General features: G+C 37.2%; 1 protein-coding gene across 2 annotated transcripts in view; it reads right to left on the minus strand.

Annotated features, from left to right (window-relative positions):
* Positions 1-505: 505 nt before the first annotated feature.
* USP34 (ubiquitin specific peptidase 34) overlaps positions 506-25,655 on the minus strand; it is a 153,680-nt gene continuing 128,530 nt past the window's right edge. For both annotated transcript variants that reach the window (XM_060692619.2, XM_034427298.3), the window contains exons 66-80: positions 20,636-20,740; positions 19,887-20,034; positions 18,908-19,542; positions 16,959-17,116; positions 13,063-13,141; positions 12,790-12,916; positions 12,545-12,652; positions 11,161-11,265; positions 7,872-7,996; positions 7,046-7,169; positions 5,258-5,337; positions 4,688-4,828; positions 3,884-4,030; positions 2,279-2,438; positions 506-1,586 (exon numbers count right to left, since the gene is read on the minus strand). In XM_060692619.2, the coding sequence (XP_060548602.1) occupies positions 976-1,586; positions 2,279-2,438; positions 3,884-4,030; positions 4,688-4,828; positions 5,258-5,337; positions 7,046-7,169; positions 7,872-7,996; positions 11,161-11,265; positions 12,545-12,652; positions 12,790-12,916; positions 13,063-13,141; positions 16,959-17,116; positions 18,908-19,542; positions 19,887-20,034; positions 20,636-20,740 (2,853 nt within the window). In that variant the 3' untranslated portion in view covers positions 506-975. The remainder of the gene's footprint in view (positions 1,587-2,278; positions 2,439-3,883; positions 4,031-4,687; positions 4,829-5,257; positions 5,338-7,045; positions 7,170-7,871; positions 7,997-11,160; positions 11,266-12,544; positions 12,653-12,789; positions 12,917-13,062; positions 13,142-16,958; positions 17,117-18,907; positions 19,543-19,886; positions 20,035-20,635; positions 20,741-25,655) is intronic.

Here is a 25,655-nt window from a genome sequence, read left to right on the forward strand (position 1 = left end):
AGAGGAGTACTGGCTTCACTAGGGACTTCACAGGGATATATAGGTAAGTATAGAATATTCTAAATAGCCCTGTCCATTCTTCAACAGTCCATGGATGTCAGGGAAGAGAGCAGCTGGGAAGCGTGCACACACCTCTCTGAGCTCCTATTTCTGGCAAGGAAATAATGGACTACAGAGGCAACATATATAAAAACAAATGAAAAGTCATCACAATCAGTTTAATGAAGTGCACAGAATAGCAATTGGTCATGTCAATAAAAATAAAACAATTAATTTTACATCAAATGTGCTTTATTTTCATCACAGGTATTCTGTTAAATAAAGCACTAATATATATATATATATATATATATATATATATATATATATATATATATATATATATATATATATATATATATATATATATATATATATATATATATATATATATATATATATATATATTCGTGTATGTGTGTGTATTTGTATGTGTATACTGTCAGGCCACAGCTAAAGAGGATTCTTTATAGAATCAATTTTTTGTGGTTGTTTAGTATACAAGTAAACTTAATTTTGATAATAAGAACCACAGCAATTGGAGGCAAGCTGCCTCTTTTGTAAGGTACAAAACTGGCACAGAGGACACCATATTATACACCGTAAAAATGCAGTTAAATTTCAATTACATCATACAGGGCAAAGAGTCCCTGCTCTCCAAGACAGGCATATTAAATGAAAGCCACCACAGTGAACTTTGAATTACATAAACATATTCATTATTTGATTGCCCTTTAAGAAAACACGGTAGATGCAAAATAATTTTTTTAATTTGAAGTTCTGCCTGACCAATTAAGCATATAAATTTCATCTTGCCATTCAAGCAGAAAGCACTGGACAAACTGAAGCACAAAACAGAAATAAGCAGAACTTATACAAACAGCATTTTTAAAAGGGAGAAAAAAAGACTTTAAAAGCACGCATGCTCCTCTACTGTCAAGAAGCAGCTGGGTTTCCTTTGCCAGATATCCTCGTAACCACATGAATTGTTGATTCAATGGTCCTGCAAAGGATGTCTAAAATGTCTTGATGTTGCTGCTGCATGTGACTCAACAGTCCTCTGGAATGGCTGCAACTAAGTGATAAGCCAGACTCAGGGTCCTGGGAAGCTTGACTTTCAGAGTTCTTCAAATCTGTGAGGTCAGAAAGAACAGCAGAAATAGATGTGGAGGGGAACTCTGTATCATCCTCAATAATGTGAGAATCCTTGGAGCTTGATGGCTCTTTCAGATCTTTACATTCTTCAAATCTCCCACTGCCCAGCTGCTCCTCCCCATGGTGTGAATGAGTAGCTAGCATCATATCTTCAGAAAATGAAGAGGGAACTTCCATACGGTACTCCTTAATAGAATTATTTTCAGGGGAAGGCAGGTCCTGTTCTGTGCCTGGGTCAATGATGGAGGAGTCTCTTGTCTCATTATCTGAGGTGCTGGTTGGAGTCAAGGCTTCCCTAGGTTCATTTTTCAAATCACTGATGCAACTGTCTACTGTATGCTCCTCATCACTGCTAACCCGTCTTCTTTTTACTGGAGTGGCTCCCTCATCATCTGTACAGTTAAAATAAATATTGATGAAATAGTACAGATATCAATTGTCATAATGAATTATTTTTACTGGCAGAATAAAAATATTACATTATTTTTATATATTTATTTTTCCTCCTCTCTTCCCAAAGGTGCTTTGAAATGTTTGAGAGCTTCAACCTAATTTCTCCCTCCTGCTAGCTAATTGGAGCACACTGCTTAGGAAATATTCTTGCTGATAAAAGAAATTCTAGGTCCAAGTGAAATGCTTCCCAGCTGCTTGATATATGAAAAATGTCTGAGTTATTTCAATCCAAATTTTGTTAACAATCATTTGTCAATAAGATATCTGTTTAATTAACTAATCAGTGCTAGAGTTATTTTATATACATTCAAGCTTTAGATGATTATCACCATCTTGTTACTCAATGTACATGATAAACTGGGTTCCTGTCAACAAGCAGAGAAATATTTAGTTTTCAAGCTGTTGCAAGACTCTGCTGATCTTACTTTGTCAGTTTGATAGGGGGGTATCCCAGAATATTTCCAGCTAAATAGTTCTCAGAACAATCAGATACTTTCAGACATGATTCATCAAGGAAAAGTTAAATAGGATCCCCAAAATAATTTTTTTACTTGTAAACTGACTGCCATCAGTCACTTGGACGGTGAGATGGATGGGTTATACATTTGATTAATAAATAAACAAAACAAACCTTTAGTTTTTCGTTCTTTGGCTTCTTGTTCCTGCAATGAGCTTTTTTGCTGTTGACAAGTTTTGCATTTGTTTAGTAGCTCTTGCAAAGTAGGTATTAGGGCAGGATTCAACTGTTTGGGGGTGTGCACAGAAAGCAGTAAAGTGAGAGCTCGAAGGTCCTATAAAAGAAAATTTAAGTCAATGTATTTAATGAAATTGTGTTTCATAAATTAATTTGCTCTCTCTGTGTATGTAGAAATTATATAAATAGTAACCAAAGAAATTGCATATATCTTTATTCCTGCAGAAGAAAATTCTGACTCCTTTTTACATGTCAGTTTAAAATTTTGGATCTTCTGTTTTTATGCTGTATCCTGTATTTATAGCTTAAATCAAGAGGAAGGCAAGTGGAAAGTATTAACAATGGTGGTCACAGCTGTAAATCTAACAATGTTTAGGTAGTTTTATTGTGTTATGCTCAGATGGGAGAAAGAGATGACAGTATCTTTTACTATAAATAATTTATTATAATTATAATGGGTAAAATATAATACAACAATGAAATATCATTTTATTAATATATTGAACAATAATATATAACCTCAATAATTATTTGTTCATTCATAGATGCTATTTTTTTTTGAAAATATGTATTTGTGTTAAATAAAATAAAAGGATTATAATGAGGTTAAAAAAACACAAAGTAACATGGATTACTATTACTGGATTAACATGGATTACTATTTAATACTATTAAAAGAAGAAAATGGATAGTATGTACGTATATGCTGTATTATTGATAAATACAGTTTTAACTGTTAACAAAAAAATAGCATTAGAACTAAGTTTCCATTTTATTCTCTCCACTCTTTTCAAAATGCCTAGTTTCAAAGCTTTTATTTTGGCTAATTCCCTTCTACTAAACACTGTCACTTTTTATCATTTTCTAGTGCAACCCTCACCTTCTAGAACAGTATCTCACCCAGAGATAAGGACTGCGTCCTCTCTCCTACAGTTCCAGAAAGCTTTGCACATCTGGCCTGGGATTGATGTTTATTATTTAAGCCCGTTTTGTTTTCTTCATGTTGTTGTTTTTTGGATCATTTTAGTCTGGGCTGCCTGATTTTATGTTTTTGGATGTTTTTGTGTTATTTTTATATGCCAAATATAGTTCAAACATCTGGCTGACTATGCAATAAATAATAATCATCATAATTCAGGATGCAACCTGTTCTTGGAACACACAGGCACATACTTTTGAATTTCTCTGGGCATGGATGTTCTATCCAGAAGCTAAGAACTACTGTAGCAATTAACTTTTGAGCACCCCTAATATTTGGAAATTGAAAGTTTGAAAATTTGACACGCCCTAAATTAATTTTGTGTGTGTGTGTGTGTGTGTGTATTATGGGGGGAAAGGGGAGAGAGGGGGGTTACTTTAATATAATTTAGATGTGTTTGGTAAGTAACTAAATTTTGTTTGTTTCATATGTGTGTGTGTGTGTGTGTGTGTGTATGCCTGTGACTGTAGGATTGTCATTTTGAACATTTTCATCTGAGGAATAGAAAGAAAAATGCTTTACATAAATCAATACAATTTGAAGAGAAAATAAAGTTTATTTACCCCATTTAAAGTGGAACTTGCTTTAAAAATTTCAACTCGCTGATTGGAAAATTCTGATTCCAGATTCTGATACTGGTTGATCAAATTTGTAATCAGATTATTGATTATTCCAGCACAATTTGCTTCGGAAAACACTTGTCCTTGTACCTGTAAAATAAGGGATTCTGAAACTTAATTTGCAATTCGGTGAAATGATCTCATCATAGCACTATTTCCTACTGCAAACCGAACTACAGAAGTGGAATTTGAAAGAACAAGGGTGTCTGTGGAAAACCAATCTCTATTGAAGCTCTGACCTACGTAATCAACGTATAGAAGAACTGGAAGGGACCTTGGAGGTCTTCTAGTCCCAGAAAACATTCCCAATGCTGTTTCAGAACTAAAATATCCAAAGTGACTGAGTGGAGGGTTCCAATAAAAAGTAAAATTAAACATGGCTTTATTAGCCCTATGAAAGACGTATATCGGACAGCCATGTAAATAGAATTGAAAGTTAATTGCATAGAGCTGGAAGGGACCTTGGAGGTCTTCTAGTCCAGCCCCCTGCTCTGGCAGGAGACCTTACCATTTCAAACAAATGGCTGTCCAGTCTCTTCTTTAAAAAACCCTCCAGTGATGAAGCGCTCACGATTTCTGAAGGCAAGCTGTTCCACTGATTAATTGTCAAATGTTGCCTTAATGTCGTTTTCAAATAAATTAGAAAACTTAAGACAACAGCGCAATGAAAACGTAGAGGTATATTTGTGGAAGCGCTGCTAGGTTTTCCTTTCCACGCTTCTCTTTGACTTGAACTATTTTTCATACCTTGAGAAGAAAATGAGTTAAGAAAGTGTAAACAATGTTGTTGTTAAGAAATGTCCTCTCATCCATTAGGATGCATTTAATATACTCTGCAAACACAGGATCTTCACACAGGAGCTTGATGCAATTCTTTGACATAGAAGACTGAAAAGAGAAAGGAGATCAGAGCTTCAGAACTCGTATTCCACATATCCATTGTGGATATGTGATTTCAGTTCATTACACAGAAATGTTACGCATAAGTCATTAATTGGAAATGAACTCGTAACTCATTCATTGGAAATGAATTTTCTAAGAGCACCAGTCTGTAACAATTCTACAATATCTTTCAGCCTATCCTTTATTAATAAAATAATAAATTGATTAAAATCAACTTCTGCTCACAATAAACTATTATATTTGGAGTTATTAGAATCTCAGCAACTTTTAGAAAAAAGTCTAAGTCTGCGGCAAGAGAAAGCCTGAATTGAAGGTAGGATTTTCTCTATTCATCATCTGTCATTAAATGATGATCAAACACACACCTTTACTTTTCAAATAAAAACATCCCTTTCAGAGATAAATTAATTTTACCTGACTTTGACAAAGCTCAGTCCAAAGTTTGGGAAACAAAGCTAGATGAAGAGGTAAGCCTTCATATGCAACAAGAACACCTACATTTAAAAAAAAAAGGCAATTAAGTTCTTAAGATTATAAAGATATAGGTATGCCAGAAATATAGTTGTTTAATTCTTCACAATTACGAAGAAAACTAGGTATCATGAGCAATACAAACTGCGATGGGAGTTGCAAGTTACATAAATAAATAATTGATTTTAAAAGGCACAAACAGTTTAACTGCAAAATAAAACAAATCTATAGTCACTACCCAAATGACCTTGTTCCAATTTCCAACCAAAAATCATGTTGTTAAATAGAAATAATTTAAATATAAAAATCCTGCATATATTTACTCAAATTCACTGTTTTTCATGTTTTACTCTTAGATAAATGTGTAAATAATTACCCTGTCTTTCTAGTTTATTCTACAGTTAGGTAGCAATGTAATACAATTTAAATAAAATTCTACATCTTTGAATTTACACATAGGCTTTTACTAAAAAGATAGATACTAATTCATTTAATCCCAATTTGCTATTTTAGCAAATCAGTTGGAAAACTGAATAAAGCAATTTTTCATGTAATTTTTATAAAAGAGAAAATATTCGTTAATATAATCTTCATTTCCCTACTTGACTACTGCAATGCTCTCTACATGGGGCTCCCCTTGAAGTGCGCCCGGAAGCTCCAACTGGTCCAGAATGCGGACGCGCGAATAATTATGGGAGCAACATGGCGCTCACATGTAACACCTCTTCTACGCGAGCTGCACTGGCTTCCGATGGCCTTCCGAGTGCGCTTCAAGGTGTTGGTTCTTACCTTTAAAGTGCTCCAAGGCTTAGGACCTGAGTACTTATGAGACCACCTGCTGCAACTGATAACCTCCCACCAACCAATACGCTCTCACAGAGTAGGCCTACTCATAGTACCATCATTAAAACAATGTCGTCTAGTAGTTCCAAGGGAGAGAGCCTTCTCTGTGGGGGCACCTACTCTTTGGAACAAAATACCCCCCTGGAATACGAATAATCCCAGATCTTTGCACTTTCCGACGTGCCCTGAAGACCTTTCTGTTTCAACAAGCAGGGCTAGCATAAACATATAAATTCTATGCCAAGATCTTAGCAGATACACCAAGTTGGCTCAATTTATTATTTACTGGTTTTTTTTGGAAAAAAAAATTAAATGTATATGAAATCTTAATCTGTTCACCGCCCTGAGTCCTTCGGGAGAAGGGCGGTATAGAAATTAAATAAATAAATAAATAAATAAATAAATAAATAAATAAATAAATAAATAAATAAATAAATAAATAAATAAATAAATAAATAAATAAATAAATAAATAAATAAATAAATGAATGAATTTAAAAATTAAACACTTATTAATTCTGATGTTGCAATTTATTCTTCCATAGACACAAGGCTTGCAAAGTACTGGCCTATGCTCTAAAGAACAGGCCTTGTCAATTAATGCAGGGGTCCCCAACTTGTGGGCCACGGCCCACTAGAGGCTGTGAGAAGTTTGCAACCGGGCCACAGAAATGGCTGAAGCGCACATCCTCAAGCATTCCATTTAAGTGAGCAGCAGGTGCACATGCATGTCGCTTGCACAAATGGAGCTGCACACGTGCGCATACCGAATGCTCACACAGAACTACCCCCTTCCCCCACTGGTCCACAGAGCTGAAAACGTTTGAGGAACTCTGAACTAATGTGCTTGTTAAATAATCTTTTAGACATGCTACAAATTCATACTTACTCATTTTCACTAAGGTTTCTGTGAATTTCTCACAGTTGATGGCAACTCGGCATAAGAGATGGATGAACTGGTGGTATGAAAAAAAGTAATCTAGTAGCATACGGTCATAAACCTCATCTTTACCCTGAAGATTTAAGGAAAGTTTGGTTTATAAAATAAAAATATGAAAAGTATAATATTTAAATGTGAAAAATGAACTATTTTCAAAGGATTATGATAAATTCTTGCTAAAAAACTACAGAACTTGGTTCAGAAATTATTTGCTACAGAACTTGGGAATTTTAGGGATTATTAAAATTTACATAAATGTGTAGGAAACCTAATATGTTAAAAAGAATGCACTATTTTCTTATTTGCCACTCTCACTTAAAGACTGAACATATCTGGGACCCAAAGTATTTGTAGGGATTTTTTGGGATCAAAGATGTGAGCGACAAGTAGATGCATTTTTCTTCTTTCTCTCTTATGAAAACTATTATAATAAAACTGCCATTGGAATTTTGTTACATGTGTGATAAATTAAACCAATGAATATAATTAATTAAACCAAATACATTCAACAGTGCAGTCCTCTTCAACAACAACCACATGACAATTATTCTTAAGACTCATCAATCAAGGCATACCCTTGATTAATCAAATGTTACATAAAGGAAACATTTACTTTCCTGATAGATATTTTGTTTTAATTGAATTTTAAATTCAAGATCCTTTTTATTGTTTTAATGTTTTGTAGTGCATTTTAATTAAATATTTAGTCACCCAGAGTGCCTTCGTCAAGATGGATGGCATATAGATTTGATAAATAAATAAAATAAATAAATACCTTGTTAGCTTCTACCATCGTAGGCAAAAGGCACATATTAAGTTCAGGGCGAGGTGGGCGAATATTACTTTTGCCTCCTATCAACTTCAGATTTTCACGGCATGGGAAATAAGGACCAAGAGACACTGTAGTGGAAAGGAAAAGGGAGAGGCATTAACAAAATGTGTACATTTCCTTTTTTACAGGGAGTAGCCATCCCGATTCTCTGCCCTCTAAAAAAGGTAATTTTTATCATAATATTTTTTTAAAAAAATATTTGTTCTTTGGGTAAATAAAATAATAGAAAATGTAGACAGGAATAAATAGTAAAGTTGAAGTTTAAAAAGCAATTAGGTATATAGTTTACCCTTTACGTTTTGTTCCTTACAAAACCAAATAACCACTATTATTTTATTTAAAGTAATATAACATCAACTGGAAAGAACAGAATAACAGAGTTGGAAGGGTCCAACCCCGTTTAGGCAGGAAACCTTATACCATTTCAGACAAATGGCTAACCAATCTTTTCTGAAAAACTTCCATAAATAGACATAAAACAATTAACTTCATGATCTACTTTTTACGTTTGGCTGCTGCTCATACAGCTACTCTACATGGAAATGTAATTGCTACTGCTATAAGAGGAGTTTCTTCCCATCTCCTCATATCACACAGGTTGAAACAATCGACATTTATTCTGTATAAGGCATGACTGAGGATCATATAGCAAAAGGCAGGGAGAAGACAAAAGACAACTTCCAGCTTTTTACCCCAGAGGATGAACCCTGCTATCTCATGGTACCTAAGAGACAGCCAATAATCAAACAATAGTTATTCCTTTCCTCTTTAAAGCTTTGAAGTAATTGTTTTGTGCCTGACACACAAGTAGAAATTTAACCTACAGGCTTTTGCTGCCCTTTTTTCTTCTTTTTCTTCTATTATTTCTATAGCAGAGACAATGATTCGCACCCAGAGATTTTATTATGTTTAGGTTCTCTAGCTAGCTTAGAATAAGGAGCAAAATAGTATTCTTTGTTACCAGCGCAATTGCATTCTGCACCAATTGAAGTTTCTAAATGCTTTTCAGGGGCAACCCTGTATAGTATGTATTATGATAATCTAAATAAGAGGTTATAAGGGCATGAGGGCCTCCTAATCCAGACTATGCTAGGCTAAACAATCCTACATGCTTAGGAAAGGGTAACTGTAGTGGCCAGTATCTTGTTAATATACAATATATAATATGGATCCTTCCTTCATAGTTATGAGATTGTGGAAGGTTTCCTTACCTTCAATCCTTTTTTGCTTTTTACCTTTTCAGGCTTTTTCCACTCTCCAACTTTCTTATGGAGAGTGGTATTATCTGAATTGTAAGTAAAGTATAGGCAGCTCTTGACTTACAACCACAATTTGGACGAGAATTTCCATTTAGGAAAGGTAGTTAAGCCAGTCATGCCCAATTTTGTGACCCCTTTTTGCTGTGAAGTGCCCAAATTTGTCAAGCACTTGAAATTTGATCAGGTGACGTTGGGGATGCTATAACAGTTGCAAGTGCAAGGACCAGTCGTCACTTTTTTCAGTGCCATTGGAACTTTGAACACTCACTAAACAAATGGTTATAAATTGAGGATTTATATATATTTGCTTACATGTATATGATAGAATTATTTTTAAGAAGAGCAATTGGCTCAAGAGAGAAAGATGAGAGTAATGAAGATAAAAAACAGAACTGAAACCAGTTAAAAGTAGTAAAAGATTGTCCAGTAACTGCTATTTTTATTACATTTTATCACATGCAAGATGATACCGTACAACAAAATCCAACCCCTTTATCTAGTGATACTAAGGCAGCTCTCCCAAGGCAATGTGAATTTGAGCAACTATGACAGTTAAAATAGTTCCTTTGGCTGATGGATCTCACCAGCCATCAAAGCCTCATTATTCTAGGGAGAAAAGACACATGTGATACAATGGCAGAGAATACTTCACAGGAGGTTTGAGGCCTTGGCACTTGCATTCAAAATCTGTACGCGGACAGACAAAAATAGCAGATCTATGTAATTTGTGTAGCTGATACTGGGACAGATTTTCTATAGGACATGGTTCAATTTCATGGATTCTAATATGGTAATTAGGATTTTGAGTGCAATATTCCATTTGCTGAGCATCAATTCCTTTTGTGGGAAGGATGTGGTACTTGATGTGGAAACATTTAAAATCGATAAACATTTAAAATCGATAAAAAGATGAACATATGCCGAAAATACCTTATCTTTCTGAATGACACACACCTAGACCATTCTAAAGTAAGCTCCAGGTCAAGTGGTTATTTATTTTTATTTATTTATTTCAAAAAGTCTGATAGAGCTTTCCATATTGTAACCCTAACCCTAACCCTGGCTAGTTCACAAGACAATAAAAACAGCAACACCCCCCATCCCCACAAACAACCTCAATTAAAACTCATTTCATCCCAAGGCAACACTACATATTATCTTGCTGAGTTCCAGCCCCTATTCCCCTTTCCACTAAAAATGGAAAAAATTACAGGTAGTTCTGAGTTTATAATGGCAATTTGGACCAGAAATTCCATTGCTAAGCAGTGCAATTGTAAAAGCATGATGTCATGTGACCATCCCACATAGCACCAGCGTGAGCATTCCCAGTTGCCATCATTAAGCAAGGGCTGCATGTGATCGCAAATTCTGACTTCCTGCTGGCTTCCCCATTGGCTTTCCACTATTATTTGAGCTTGCCGTCGAATCTCAGCTGTTTAGAAAAAAGAAGGGATGACTACCTGTGTATCAGGGGACTTTCTCCTTCTCTTTCTCTATTTATTTAGATAGAAAGTTGATTTTGTCATCCAGAAACAATGCCTTGACAATATGCAATTCACTCTGGGCCAGAAGTGTCAAACTTGTGTCATCACGGCGGCGCCACTTGATGTATCGTGACTTTTTCCTCCTTTGCTAAACCGGGCGTGGGCATGGCCAGCACGTGACGCATCTGGCCCGCGGGCCGCAAGTTTGACACCCCTGCTCTAGGCTGCCTAAAATATATTTTTCTGATTGAGAAGAGTACTTTCTCAATCTCAAGATCAATCTAAGAGTAATAAATTTAAAGCATCTGTCAATAGTTGAATGCCTCAGGTTAATTAGATTGATCATATTATTTGCAGTTAATTGAATTTCCCATCTCACCTCTCAAACTACTTCCTGCCTCAAAGTAAATCTCAAAACAATTTTATTATATTGTAAATTAGTATTTCTTTATAAAAGTATAAATAACCTTGTCATCTGAATATACATACTTGGTATGTTGCTATGATGGTATGTGCAATGGTTATGCTGGAGAAAAGGAACTAAAGTGTGCAGAAAATCATGAGGGCTTAACAGCACCAGTTCCTTGAGAACATCTGCAAAAGAAAAAGACTCGTATTTATTTATTTATTTATTTATTTATTTATTTATTGGACTTATGTGGTGCTTCATGGCAGCAGGATTATACTCTTAAAGAGAAATCTGCACTCTAATAAACTCTTCATAAACATTAGTACAAATTCAAACTAGGAAAAACATAAACACGATCAGACCATAATTATTTGCTATCATTTAGGCATGACATTAAAATCTTGTTCATGATTTACAGAACTGTTATTCGGCCAACCTGATCTTTAGTATCATCCACTTACTTTAAGTGTTTTATAGCAATTTGCAAAAATGAAATACTGCAATCAATAATAGCATTCTATGTCTTGTTTGCTTTATTGTATAATTGGTCTATAAATCTTAAGCTTTATTCATTGCATCTTGTATTGAATTAGAAGTTCCTTGGGAGGATTCCTTGATAATTTTCTCAAATTGTTAGTTGTGATGATAATAAATAGGCTTTAGTAATTGCAAATGAATCTTTAAATGCCAACTCAGAGACCATTTCATGATTAATCAGAACATCTGGTTCAATACCTGCCTTGTGCCTTCAGCTATTCCTGTGAGTAGGGCAAATTGTTAATCACTACCTTTGTTATCCAATTTATATTTCTAGTCACAGTTTACCAAGGAATGTTGCTACTGATTGAACACACAGTTACCTATTATGCCTTAATTTTGGACAAACGCCAAGTACTGCAGTTCTTAACCAAACTTGGTCAAACATTAGTACTTGAATGGAAGACCACCAGAACTACCAGTTCTGGTAGTAAACTAAACTGTGAAATTAAAGGTAACAACTGGATGGCAAAACTACTTCCATCTTATTGCAAAAAGCTACATGGGCCTGTGCATAAACTATTATTCTTGAGAAGTAACATAGCTGTGAGTATAAGTAAAGCTGGGAAGAAAAAAAAACACACTAGGAAAGTAGAAAGAAAGAGAATATGAGGACAACTAGCCTCAGATGGATGGAATCTATTTTCTCTTTTATTATTTTTAGTTTGTATCTGGTTTTTTTTTATTATAATTGTAATTGTAAATACAATTACCATAAAAAAGGGGAAACTATCAATGTTGACAATGACTTGATGACACATAATCAATCAATCAATCAATCAATCAATCATTCATTCATTCAAGCCTTATTCTTTAACTTTATTGACCACAATTACAACAGAAATGGAAAAGTGTCTATTTTATCTTCAATGTGATGGATGGGTAATCGGAGATCAAAGAAAGTGCATTAGATTTAATATACTTTACCTATACAAGCATTTCTAAGTTCCGGAGGACTGTAGGAATTTAGCAAAGTTAAAAGTTTATGGGCAAATTCTATCCGCTCCTGCCATTGGATAAGGGCTTGTTTCACATCTGAAAATATACAATCAAATTAATATAGTTTACAACTCTGCCATATAAACAGCCGATTGATAATGACAATTATACTTTGGTTCTCATCTGTTTTATTTTTAAAAATAAAACTTATATTTAATAAATAATATCCAAACCTTTTCTTTGCAGATATGGCCGAGTGGATTTGAGGACGGAAAGAAATATGGACAGAAGCTCAACCAGATCTCCAGTTACATGGCAAGCTGTGGCTTCATGGTACATCATGTGCAGAGTATTGAAGGACTGCCAAATATATATATATATATATAAAATGATATAGCATATTACTAACATATAAAGATAGAATTCCATGAACAAGATATCCTAATCTACCCTATTTGCAGTATCCCACCCACCAAAAGGCTAAAAAATAACAATAATACTCCTACCTCAGTCATCAGGATTAAGCCTCTGTTAAATATGACAAGAAGCCGATCCTCGTCAGTTTCTAATAATATTCGGAAGGCACTTGGAGCAAAACAGTAAAGAAAAAATAATTGTAAAGTTAAAATCTGTCTTAATATGAGCATAGTGGTTGCATCCTAAACAGAATGCACATCATTAAAATACCGTTTGGATTTCCAAATCTGATCTTGTACTATCGCTATACTTTTTTTTATCCTTACTAAGAAAACATATAATGGAAGAAAGGGCATGTCCAAGAAAAAAACAATTCTGTATATTTTAGTGAGATCTCTGCAATGTTAACTTGGAAGTGGGAAGGCCTGAACTACTATTGCTACTTAGAAAGCTAAACAGTGAAGTGGGTGACAAACAAAATTTACTTGACAATACAAATAATTAAAGAAATGGGATTGATGCATCTGATATGACAAAGGTATTGCTAAGTCCTGTGGCAAGAGATACAGATGCTGCTAAATTTCCTTTCCCAATTACAAACTTCACACAGGAATATCAAGAATATCCCATTTTAGTAACTATTTAACAGCAGCAGACATTATAACACCTTTTGTCCCCAACAATTAACAATTTTTTCTATAGATGTGGCATATTGCATCCTTCATGGATCACTGCCCTATCATGGTGAGGAGGCTTGCACAGTTCCTTGAAGCTATGAGCTACATCGTGCAGGGCACCCAAGATGATAGGTCACAGTGGAGAATTCTGACAAAATGTGGTCCACTGGAGAAAGAAATGGTAACTCACTCCAGTATCCTTGCTAAGAAAACCCCATGGACAGTATCAAAAGGCTAAAGGATATGATGCCGGAAAATGAGCCCTGTAGGTCAGAAAGTATCCAATATGTTACTGGAGAAGAGTGGAGGGCAATTACAAGTAGCTCCAGAAAAAGTGAATGAAAGGACGCTCAGTGGTGGATGTGTCTGGTGGTAAAAAGAAAGTCCTATGCTGTAAAGAACAATATTGCAGAGGAACCTGAAATGTATTAATCAAGGTAAAGTGGATGTGGTCATACATGAGATGGCAAGATTGAACACTGATTTCTTGGGAATCAGGGGATGGGAATGGGCAAATTTAGTTCAGATGACCATTAAATCTACTATTGTGAATCCCTTAGAAGAAATGGAGTAGCCCCCATAGTCAATAAAAGAGTGGGAAAAGCAGTACTAGGGGTACAATATCAAAAACAAGAGAATTATCTCAGTTCGAATCGAAGACAAATCATTTAACATCACAGCAATCCAAGTCTATGTCCCAATCACTGATGCCAAAGAAGCTGAAGCTGACCAGTTCTATGAAGACCTAACAAAACCTTCTAGAACTAATACCAAAAAAAAGTCATTTTCATTATAAGGGATTGGAATGCTAAAGCAGGAGGTCAAAAGATAACCAGAAAACAGGCAAATTAATCTTGGGAGTACAAAATGAAGCAGGGTAAAGGTAACAGTGTATTGTCAAGAAAACACACTGGCCATAGCAAAGTTTTTTCCAACAACCCAAGAGACGACTCTACACATGGACCTCACCAGATGGCCAATACCGAAATCATATTGATTATGTACTTTGCAGCCAAAGATGGAGAAGCTCTATGCAGTAAATAAAATCAAGACCTGAAGTTAACAACTGTGGCTCATATCATGAGCTTCTTATTGCAAAATTCAGGTTTAAATTGAAGAAAGTAGAGAAAATCACTAGGCTATTCAGATATGACCTAAATCGTATCATATCACCATATGTATATATAGTGGAAGTGATGAATAGATTTAAGGGAGTAGATCTGGTAGACAGAGTGCCTGAAGAACTATAGAAAGAGGTTCATAACATTGTACAGGAGGCAGCAACTAAAAGCATCCCAAACAAAAAGAAATGCAAGAAAGTGAAGTGACTGTCTGATGACGCTTTACAAATACCTGAGGAAAGAAGGAAAGTGAAAGGCAAGGGAGAAAGAGAAAGATATACCCAATTGAATGCAGATTTTCAGAGAATAGTAAGGAGAGATAAGGTCTTCTTAAATGCACAATGCAAAGAAGTAAGAGGAAAACAATAAAATGGCAAAGACTAAGACATCTCTTGAAGAAAATTGGAGATTGTCAAGGGAATGTTTTGTGCAAAGATGGGCCCGATAAAGGGCAAAAATGGTACAGACCTAACAGAAGTAGAAGAGATTAAGAAGAAGTGGTAAGAATACACAGAAGAACTATACAAGAAAGATCTCAACATACATAATAACAATGATGGTGTGATCGCCGACTTCGAGCCAGACATCTTGCAAAGATGTGCAAAGTCAAGTGGGCCTTAGGAAGCATTGCTAACAACAAAACTAGTGAAGGTGCACACAATGTGCCAGCAAATTTGGAAAACTTTACAATGGCCACAGGATAGGAAAGGCTCAGTTTACATTTCAATCCCAAACAAAGGCAATGCCAACGAATGCTCATACTACCATACAATTGTGCTCATTTCAGTAAGGTTACACTCAAAATCCTACATGGTAGACTTCATCAGTATGTGAACTGAGAACAGAAGTACCAACTGGGTTTTGAAGTGAAGAGGAATTAGAGATTAAACTGCCAACATTTGCTGGATTACTTCTGCTTCATTGACTATGCTAAAGCCTTTGACTGTGTGAATCACAATAAACTGTGGCAAGTTCTTAAAGAAATGGGAGTACCAGACCACCTTACCTGTCTCTTGGGAAATCTGTACATGCGCCAAGAAGCAACAGTTAGAACCAAACAAGAAACAACTGGTTGATTCAAAATAGGGAAGGAATACAACAAGGCTGTATATTGTCACCCTGCTTAATTAACTTATAGTGCAACATATAAAATAAAGGGCTGGATGAATCACAAGCCAAAATTAAGTTTGCTAGGAGAAATATCAACAACCTTAGATATGCAGATGATATCCATCCTCATGGCAGAAAGTGAAGTGGAACTAAAGAGCCTCTTGATGAGGGTGAAAGAGGAGAGTGCAAAACTTGGCTTGAAACTCAACATTAAAAAAAACTAAGATTATGGTGTTTGGACCTATCATTTTCTGGCAAATAGAACAGGGAAAAATGAAAGCAGTGACAGATTTTATTTTCTTGGGCTCCAAGACCACTGCCAACATTGTCTGCAGTCATGAAATTAAGACATTTAAGTAGAGATATCACCTTGCCGACAAAGGTCTGTATAGACCAGTGGTGGCAAACCTTTTATTGATTGAGTGCTGAACAGGAACACGCTTCGTGCCCTGCACGTGCCATCCGTGGTAACACGCAGCTCCTCCCATGCTGCATGCGCAACCGCACCATCTGCACATGCACACACGGGTATAGACAAAGCTATGGTTTTCCTATTAGTAATGTATTGCTGTGAGAGTTGGGCCAAAAGGAAGGCTGAGTGCCAAAGAACTGATGCTTTCAAATTGTGGTGCTAGACAAGACTTGTTCCTTGGACTGCAAGGAGATCATATCAGACAATCCTAAAAGAAATCAACCCTGTGTCCCTTCTTTGGAAGGACACAGAAGATACAGAAGTTAAAATTCTTCGGCCACCTAATGAGAAGAGAGGACTAATTGGAAAAGATCTTGATGTTGGGAAAGATTGAAGGCAAAAGGAGAAGGGGACGGCAGAAAATGAGATGGTTAGATAGTGTCATCAACGCAATGAATATGAACTTGGGCAAAAGCCAGGAGACAGTGGAGGACACAGGAGCCCAGTGTGCTATAGTCCATGTGGTGGTGAAGAGTCAGACATGACTTAGTGACTGAACAACAACAACAAAGCATACTGCAAGAAAAAAAAGGCATGGAAAAGCACTAAAATCACTCTCTAAACTCTAACTTTTATTCTAGATCAACACACCAAACATGAAATACCTTATTAAAGTAGTCCAGCATGACCGTCCATCTAAGCAGCGAAGGTAACAGCTTATAGTCGTTTTTTTAAATTGCTTAATGTCTTCCAGTTCTTCCTCTCTCATATCAGGCCTTTGAGCTACAAAGAGTTGCATGAGATTAAATAGTTCTTCCACTGCCTAAATAAAGAGAAGAAATATCATGAGGCTTATTGGAAAAAACAAACAAACCCAAATTCCAGTTGTTGTTTATAATAAGGTAAATGCTTTAAAAAGACAACCAGTATACCAAAGGTATTCATATTATACTGCCATTTTTTTTTAAAAAAAATGCACTCTTGGTTTTACATGCTCTCAAGCTTTTACTTTTTTCTAGAATACTTCCTTTTCCAGCTCTGCAACTTGAACTATGTTTAAAACTGAAAGAAAAATGGACCAAACTAATACAAATAAACACAGGGAATCTTCATTTAAATGGACCAGTTCGGGAAGATGTCCACTGCTCCTGAAGACTCATTAAATGATGGTATGTTAGTTACATAAAGAGCCTTGGTAGTACAAGGGTTTAAGGCACCCTGTTATTAAGCTGCTTAAGACCAGCTGCCTGCAATTACTGCAGGGTTCGAATCTCGCCAAGGCTCAAGGTTGACTCAGCCTTCCATCCTTTCTAAGGTAGGTGAAATGAGGACCCAGTTTGTGGGGGCAATAAGCTGACTTTGTATAAATATACAAAAGGATGAAGGCTATTGCTGAGCACATTGTAAGCCGCCCTGAGTCTTCGGAGAAGGGCGGCATATAAATCAAATTAAAAAAAAAATAAATTGCAAATCACATAAAAAATATGATTAACATAAATGTAATTGCTTCATCTGAATTCTTGACTTACTAATTCAGGGGCACATCTGGGTGAAAATCTGGTCAACTGTATTCTTAATCTACTAAATGGGGTTCCTTAATTCCAGGTTTTACTCTATGCTGGTTTATTACTGAAAACTGGATTTAGTATATATTTTATATATCATATGTAAAGGTTTCCCTGTCAGTTGTGTCCAACTCTAGGGCATGGTGCTCATCTCCATTTCTAGGCTGAGAGAGAATGTTGTCCAAAGACAATTTCTGTGGTCATGTAGCCAGCATGGTTATATGCCAAAGGGGCATGGAACACTGTTACCTTTGCACCTATTAATCTACTTGCATTTGCATGCTTTTGAACTGCTAGGTGGGCAGGAGCTGAGGCAAGTAACAGGAGATCAGCCCATTGAGCGGAGCTCAGGTCTGGAACCAGGGCTGTCACTCTGCAGCTGATGAGCTCAGCATCTTTTAACTGCTGAGCCATCTGAGCACCCCTCCCTTATATCATCTCTCTTTCTCTCTCTTGTCTGTCTGTCTCATATATTTATATATCATAAGGATTTCTTATATATTTAGTATAAAAGAGCTATTTTATTTCTATACCATTCTTCCTATTAAAAGAGCAAAGAATTGTTTTGCTTCTTGAACTCAAGATATATTTCACCTCCTTCACAGCAGTCATATCTTCTGCATTAGGAAGGGAGAATGGCAGTGATCTCAGTTGTAAAGGAACTCCCCAAAAACTGACAATTCTACTAAGATGGTGGGGCAATAAAGAAAAAGTATGGCACAAAATTAATTGTACCATAGTTGCCATCAGACAATGACAGAACTGCTGGTAAACTGGATGAAAGCAGTGTCACAATTCCATTAAGCCGATCTTCTGATAATTTTCTGAGCTTAAATTAGAGCCGAATATATTTTCGCTATTATCAACTGATCTGGCAAAGAGATACAGTTTTATTTTCTTACATTTCATTCATGTGAATACTCCCAATCACCTACCGCCTAAAAATGGTCCTTCCATAAACTGCTGCTGTTCTCTGAAAATGCTTTTCTTTTAATGCTGTTCTCTGAAAAATCTCTTTCTGCCTTTCACTCTGTATGAATTTGACTTACCCCAGGATATTGGCTGGCATGTGGTGTGAGATTCTTGAATGCCCACTGGATATTTTGATGAGAAGCCAACTGTCTGGTAAATGCGGGGGATTGTTCACAGCATAGCCGCAGAATGCCATAGTAGGCAGGTAGCATCCCACGGTTAAAAAGCACCACATCCTGGTCATCGTGATCTGCTAGGATGTAATTGAAGGCAATGTTCTTGGTCACCACTGGATTCTGCACAATAAGGCGCACGTTCTCAGGGCAGTCAACGCAGACATTGTACCAGAAAGAGAGCAGGGCCTGCTTATTATGGTTGGTAGCAATAGCAGGCTCAGAAAGTTTAGGCTGAAAGAGGTTCCACAAATCCATGAAATAAGTAGAAAACATTAGTTTTTCTGTTTTGGAGATCAAGCAGTAAGTCATAAAACTGAAGTAGGGTACCAGTTTTGTAGTTCCATGCACAGCAGCATCAACATAAAGCTTAGCTCTTGAGAGCAGTCCAAGCAACACATTATAAACTTGATGAAGAACAACTGTAGTATCTGGACTAAGGGGAAGATCTCGAGTAGGGATATGGAGTGAGCGGGTAGATCGGAACATTTGTCGGAATGAATTGCTTGGAATAAGAGAGACAAGAAGATAGGCTGCAGCTGCAAAAGAATAAATACACAGGTAAATAAAGCAGCTAGACTTTTTGGCTGCGCACATTCACTTTAAAATAAAATTTGTTTTTTTGTTTAAAATTTGTTCACAAAAACATTAAAAAAATTGTTCACAAAAACAAACAGTTCCTTTCTTTCTAAATTGTTGCAGGTAATACTGAATATTGAAATGAATATTTGGAAATATTTCACTCATTTTCTTTTAAATGTTGTTTATCATAATATTAGGAAATACATAAATAAAATAAAATGTCCACATTTTTACACATAAACAATGAACTTATTTATCGGAAAGTAAGAAGAAGCCAATTATTTTCTGCTTAGCAACTTACAGGTTCTCACTCTAGGATAGTTATGAGCCAAAAGAAAGCGTTCTACCCAGTTTTCCATATTCTGCAGGACCCAACTGTGGGCAAGCTTATTTCGTGGTGTCTGCACTGCTAGCCAATCCAGACATTGAGATGGGTTGTACTCAATCACCTACAAATATTGGGAAAATGGACAAACATCATGAAACATAAAACAAAAACAAGACTATTGGATAGCACTCTATATATCAACAGCTGAGTTAGTAAACAGGCAGGGTCCCCAACCAGTGGTGGGTTGCCCCCGGTTCGCACTGGTTCTATAGAACCGGTAGTAAAACCGGTGGGAGGCTCTGCCCACTGACCCCGACGTCATCAGAACGCTTTTGTGCATGCATGCGCACGCGCCCCCATTGCGAACTGGTAGTAAAGGTAAGTAGAACCCACCCCTGACCCCAACCCTCAGTCTGTGGACTGGCAGGGAACTTAGCCACAAAGCAGAAGGCAAACATGTACAATACTATCCCCCGGCCACTGGTCTGTGGAGCCAGAAAGGTTGGGGAGTACTGTTTTACTAGTTTTATTTACTAACTGTGGCAAAAAGGCTGCCAAAGGTACTATATTCTCTGCCAGACAATAACTCTTATTTCCAGTCTAGGAGTGTAAAAATTTAGTCTAATAATCTTTAGAGCATAGACATTATACTGGTTATTTTCTCTCAATATGATAGAGATATGACAAATCTTTTGAGTGTATTTAATATAGGCATCATTTACCTCCCATATCCTTTGGAGAATATATGATGCAAATGGTGGCATTCCTGGAGGTCCACCAGCAAATTCCATAAGCATAGTTAATAACTTGAAAAAAGGATTGGCTGCCTGAAGTTGAAAACAAGAAGAAAAAAAACTTATATATATCATATAAGGAATCTGTAGTGTTTTTTTTAAATATTGCAAGTCATAACTGATTTTATTCAAAGATTTACTTATGCCCATTTAAATACATATTCTAAATACACATATATACCAATGACTCCCTTTGTGACTATTTATCTTTTCAGTTGATGTTACTGAAGATAATCATAGGCAACAGATAATTTTGAACTGGCATTCTGATGAAAAAGCCAAAAAGTGCTATAAGGAAAGGAAGATCATAGAAGAGTCTGGTAGATCCTAAAGACTGAATCCACTTCAAGGCAACCATTTCTTATACAGAAGAAAAAGCATATTCAATAGCTGCTCATACCCTGATTCTATTTCTTGATGTAATAAAACTCTGGCCTTTGAACATTTTCTTATAACAATATATTTGTTAATTCTGGCTAGTATCCACTCTGACTGGCTATGGAACTACAGGGCTTCATACAGAGGACAAAAAGGTAAATGTTTCTCTGTCAGTTGTGTCTGAATCTAGGGCACAGTGTTCAGAGTTTGATTCTGTGACGCCAGAAGACGTGGACAGGATACTGGGCAGACTGAGCGCAGCCACATGTTTACTGGACTCGTGTCCCTCCTGGCTGGTGCTGGCCTCTCGGGAGGTTACACAAGGCTGGCTCCAGGGGATTATAAATGCTTCTCTGAGTGAGGGTGTCTTCCCCACCACCTTGAAAGAGGCGGTGGTGAAGCCTCTCCTCAAGAAGCCTTCCCTGGGCCCGGCAGTGTTGGCAAATTACCGTCCAGTCTCCAACCTTCGCTTCGCTGCGAAGGTTGTTGAGAGTGTGGTAGCGCGACAGCTCCCTCAGTACCTGGATGAATCGTCGTATCTGGATCCGTTCCAGTCGGGCTTCAGGCCTGGGTACAGCACGGAAACGGCATTGGTCGTGTTGGTTGATGATCTCTGGAGGGCTCGGGACAGGGGTTGTTCCTCTGTCCTAGTCCTATTAGACCTCTCAGCGGCTTTTGATACCATTGACCATGGTATCATGCTGCACCGGCTAGGAGTTAGGGGTGGGGGGCACCGTCCTACGGTGGTTCTCCTCCTTTCTCTCTGACCAGTCGCAGTCCGTGTTGACAGGGGGGCAGAGGTCGACCCCGAGGCCCCTTGTATGTGGGGTGCCACAAGGGTCGGTCCTCTCGCCCCTTCTGTTCAACATTTATGTGAAGCCGCTGGGTGAGATCATCCGTGGTTTTGGGGTGAAGTACCATCAGTACCTGACGACACTCAGCTGTACATCTCCACCCCGGACCACCCCAATGATGCCCTTGAAGTGATGTCCCGGTGCCTGGAGGCTGTGAGGATCTGGATGGGGAGAAACAGACTCAGGCTCAACCCATCCAAGACCGAGTGGCTGTGGTTTCCGACATCACGATATAGTCAGTTGGTGCCATCACTATTGGGGGCGAGTCATTGGCCCCCACGGAGAGGGCACACAACTTGGGTGTCCTCCTGGACTCATGGCTGTCTTTGGAAGAGCACTTGACGGCCGTGGCCAGGGGGACTTTTTATCAGGTCCGCCTGATTCGCCAGTTGCATCCCTTTCTGGATCGGGACTCGTTAAATACGGTCACTCATGCTCTCGTTACTTCCCGCCTGGACTACTGCAATGGTCTCTACATGGGGCTCCCCTTGAGGAGCACCCGGAGGCTCCAGCTGGTCCAGAATGCGGCCGCGCGGGTGGTTATGGGAGCGGCGTGGCGCTCCCATGTGACCCCCCCTCCTGCGCGAGTTGCACTGGCTCCCGGTGGTCTTCCGGGTGCGCTTCAAGGTTTTGGTTACCATCTTTAGAGTGCTCCATGGCATCGGACCGGGGTATTTACGAGACCGCCTTCTGCTACCAATAGCCTCTCACCGACCAGTACGCTCCCATAGAGAGGGGCTTCTCAGGGTGCCGTCGGCCAAACAGTGTCGACTGGCGGCCCCAGGGGGAGAGCCTTCTCTGTGGGGGCACCTACCATCTGGAACGAGCTCCCCCCAGAGATACAGAGGATCCTGGATCTGTGCACGTTTCGTCATGCTCTCAAAACATTTTTATTTCAGCAGGCTGGCCTGGCCTAACTCTCCCTTTTAAATTTTTAAATCGTTTAATTTGTTTTATAAATTGGGTGTTTTAAATTTGTTTTTCGGCCAAAATATTTAATAATTTTAATGGACTTTTAATGTTTGTATTATCTGTATTTTATCTTGGCTGTTCACCGCCCTGAGTCCTCTGGGAGTAGGGCGGTATAGAAATTTGATAAATAAATAAATAAATAAATAAATAAATAAATAAATAAATAAATAAATAAATAAATAAATAAATAAATAAATAAATAAATAAATAAATCTCTATTTCTTGGCCGAGGGAGCCAACTTTGTCCAAAGACAATTTCCAAGGTCATGTGGCCACCAAAGGTGCATGGAACGCTGTTACCTTCCCAGTGAAGTGGTACCTATTAATCTTCTTTATTTGCATGCTTTCGAACTGCTAAATGGACTGGAGCTGGGGCAAGTAATGGAAGTTCACCTCATTGTGTAGAGCTTGGGTCTTGAACCCGGGCTGTCACTTTCCAGCTGACAAGCTCAGCATCTTTAAATGGTGAGCCCCCTCACAGAGAACTATATATCTTTTATCAACTACCTGATCTTTTGAACTGGAGTTTATTGGACTTATAAAATGCAGAATAAATAGAATGCTGGAATTATCCATGCAACATATTGCATGGCACATTTGTAGTATTATTAATGTGCTACATTTATATCCCATTTTTCTCCATTAGTTCAATGCTGCATACATATAGATTTCCCTTCATTCATCCCTCAATTATCCTGTGAGAAGCTGATGCAACAGAAAGCTTGAGCCAAGTTATCCAGTGATTTTTAATGGGTTTAATTTGAACTGGGTTATCCCAGTCATAGTCAAGCATCTTAATCAGCATACCACATTTGTTCTCTGAATAGCAACATAGTCAAGTACTGAAGAGAAGCATGCAAGACAATCATATAAATTAAACAAAGGAACCTAGGTTATCTTAAAGTAATTCTTTGCATTTTGAATTATGACTAAGCTATTAAGACCTGTAACTTGTAACTTTTCACAAGATCTTGACTGAAGCTCTCTATAAAAACTTTCTTCAACAGTTGCTCACTCTTGCTGATTCCGAAGAAGTAATAGTAATATCTAGTTGTCTGTTATCTTTCTTTTGGATTAAGGGGATTGGCCTAACATTCGCCTTTTGTTGCAACAAGAATATTCTGCCAAAAAGAGTAGATGGCCATGAAGTTGAGCCTAGATTAGGAGCAGCTGCTATAGTCCAAACAGACCAAAAAGCCACAAGCTCCACAACGCAATTATATGGAAAATGCGAGATTACCAAGCTACTGTTGTGAAGAATACAATGCTTAGACATACACAATATCTTAATCAAGGGTAGAAATGGAATTAAAGTGTTTCTATTCTGGAATTTTCTCCCTTCTCTTTTGGTCATGGAAGGAGGAAGAAAAAAAAAGAAGAAGATGGCAATGAATCCATGCCATATTTATGAGATAATCTGCTCTTAGCTTGGTGAAAAACAAACTGATAAAGCCTCCCATCACTGCTAACTAAATTAAACAATGGGAATCATGGAACATAGATTTATTAGAAGAGATTAGTCAAACAGAAACAAAAAGAAACCTGAAAACATTTAACAATTTCTCTCATTGTTTGAAGAAAGCTTGAGCCTGCTTTCATTTATGGGCATGCTTTCTTGTCAGAAACAGCACTGTTCCATATCTCTATATAGCTCCATGTATTTTAGTACTATGAGAAATGCTAACTTCTTAACATTTGAAAGGTCAGAACTGGTAATCCACCAGGCATCCTTTGGCCAGGGGACAATCTCTTTTTGAAAAAAAAAAACTAAAACAGAAATAAAAGTACTATTACATTGCCATGAGGAAAATAGTTCATAAAACAGAGACATCCATGCTGCAGTGTAAAGCTGTGGAAAGCAGCATTGGACAGGTTTTTATAGCATGTGAAAGAATTTCAGTTTCTGCTGTATAAGAAAAACTACGGCATTACTCCTTGCAGAGAATCTCTTTAGCAGTTGGAGCTATTTGCTTCTTTCAAAATATAGGTAAGGTGTGCTAAAAATCATAAGGAAGCATGTAGAAAGCTAGTAAAGAAACAAGGACTCAAACAGAAATACTAATGATAAAGAATGGAAGTTTATAATTTTAAGAGACATTATAAATCAAGACAAGTAGAAGCAAGCAAAAGTACTTAATATTTAGAGTAAGACAAGAAGTGAGTTGAGTACCAGAGCTTAATTCTGACTAGGAAAAGAAATAAGGTGGAATCTAGTAATGTCAAGTTTAGACAAAAACCAAAATCATATGATCTCTAAGCAAGGAGGGAGGGGAGAGTTTATTACTGAAATCCAATTAAAATTCAGAAATAGATTTTCACTGACGCTAATGAATAGTTGTAGACTGGTGCTTAAAAGGTTGTGAACCAATTTGACATTTCAATATGTATGCATAAATATGATTAAATAAATAAATAAATAAGACCAATTTTGGCATAAATATGACCTATTCATAAGGCTGAATATAGGGTGCTATTTAAGGACTGCTGAACTAGTATCTGTCATGCAGTTCTGTAACCTTAATGCTTGTACCCCTTTCTATTTGGCCAGAGCCACAGATTGAATTGTGTGGTGCCAAGGCAGGATGCTTATCTGATTTCTTAGTGGAGTAAAAGAATAATTGACTCAGTGTAAAGGCACCAGCTTTGTGTATTGTGCCAGAGGAAAGTGCAGGTATAGCGCAGTGGGAGGATAAAACAATGCAGGATCATATTTCACTACAGGATTATTATATTGGGGACAAATA

This window comes from Pantherophis guttatus, chromosome 1 (assembly GCF_059756535.1).
Source record: "Pantherophis guttatus breed Tessera chromosome 1, ASM5975653v1, whole genome shotgun sequence".
In the NCBI taxonomy this organism is placed as follows: domain Eukaryota; kingdom Metazoa; phylum Chordata; class Lepidosauria; order Squamata; family Colubridae; genus Pantherophis; species Pantherophis guttatus.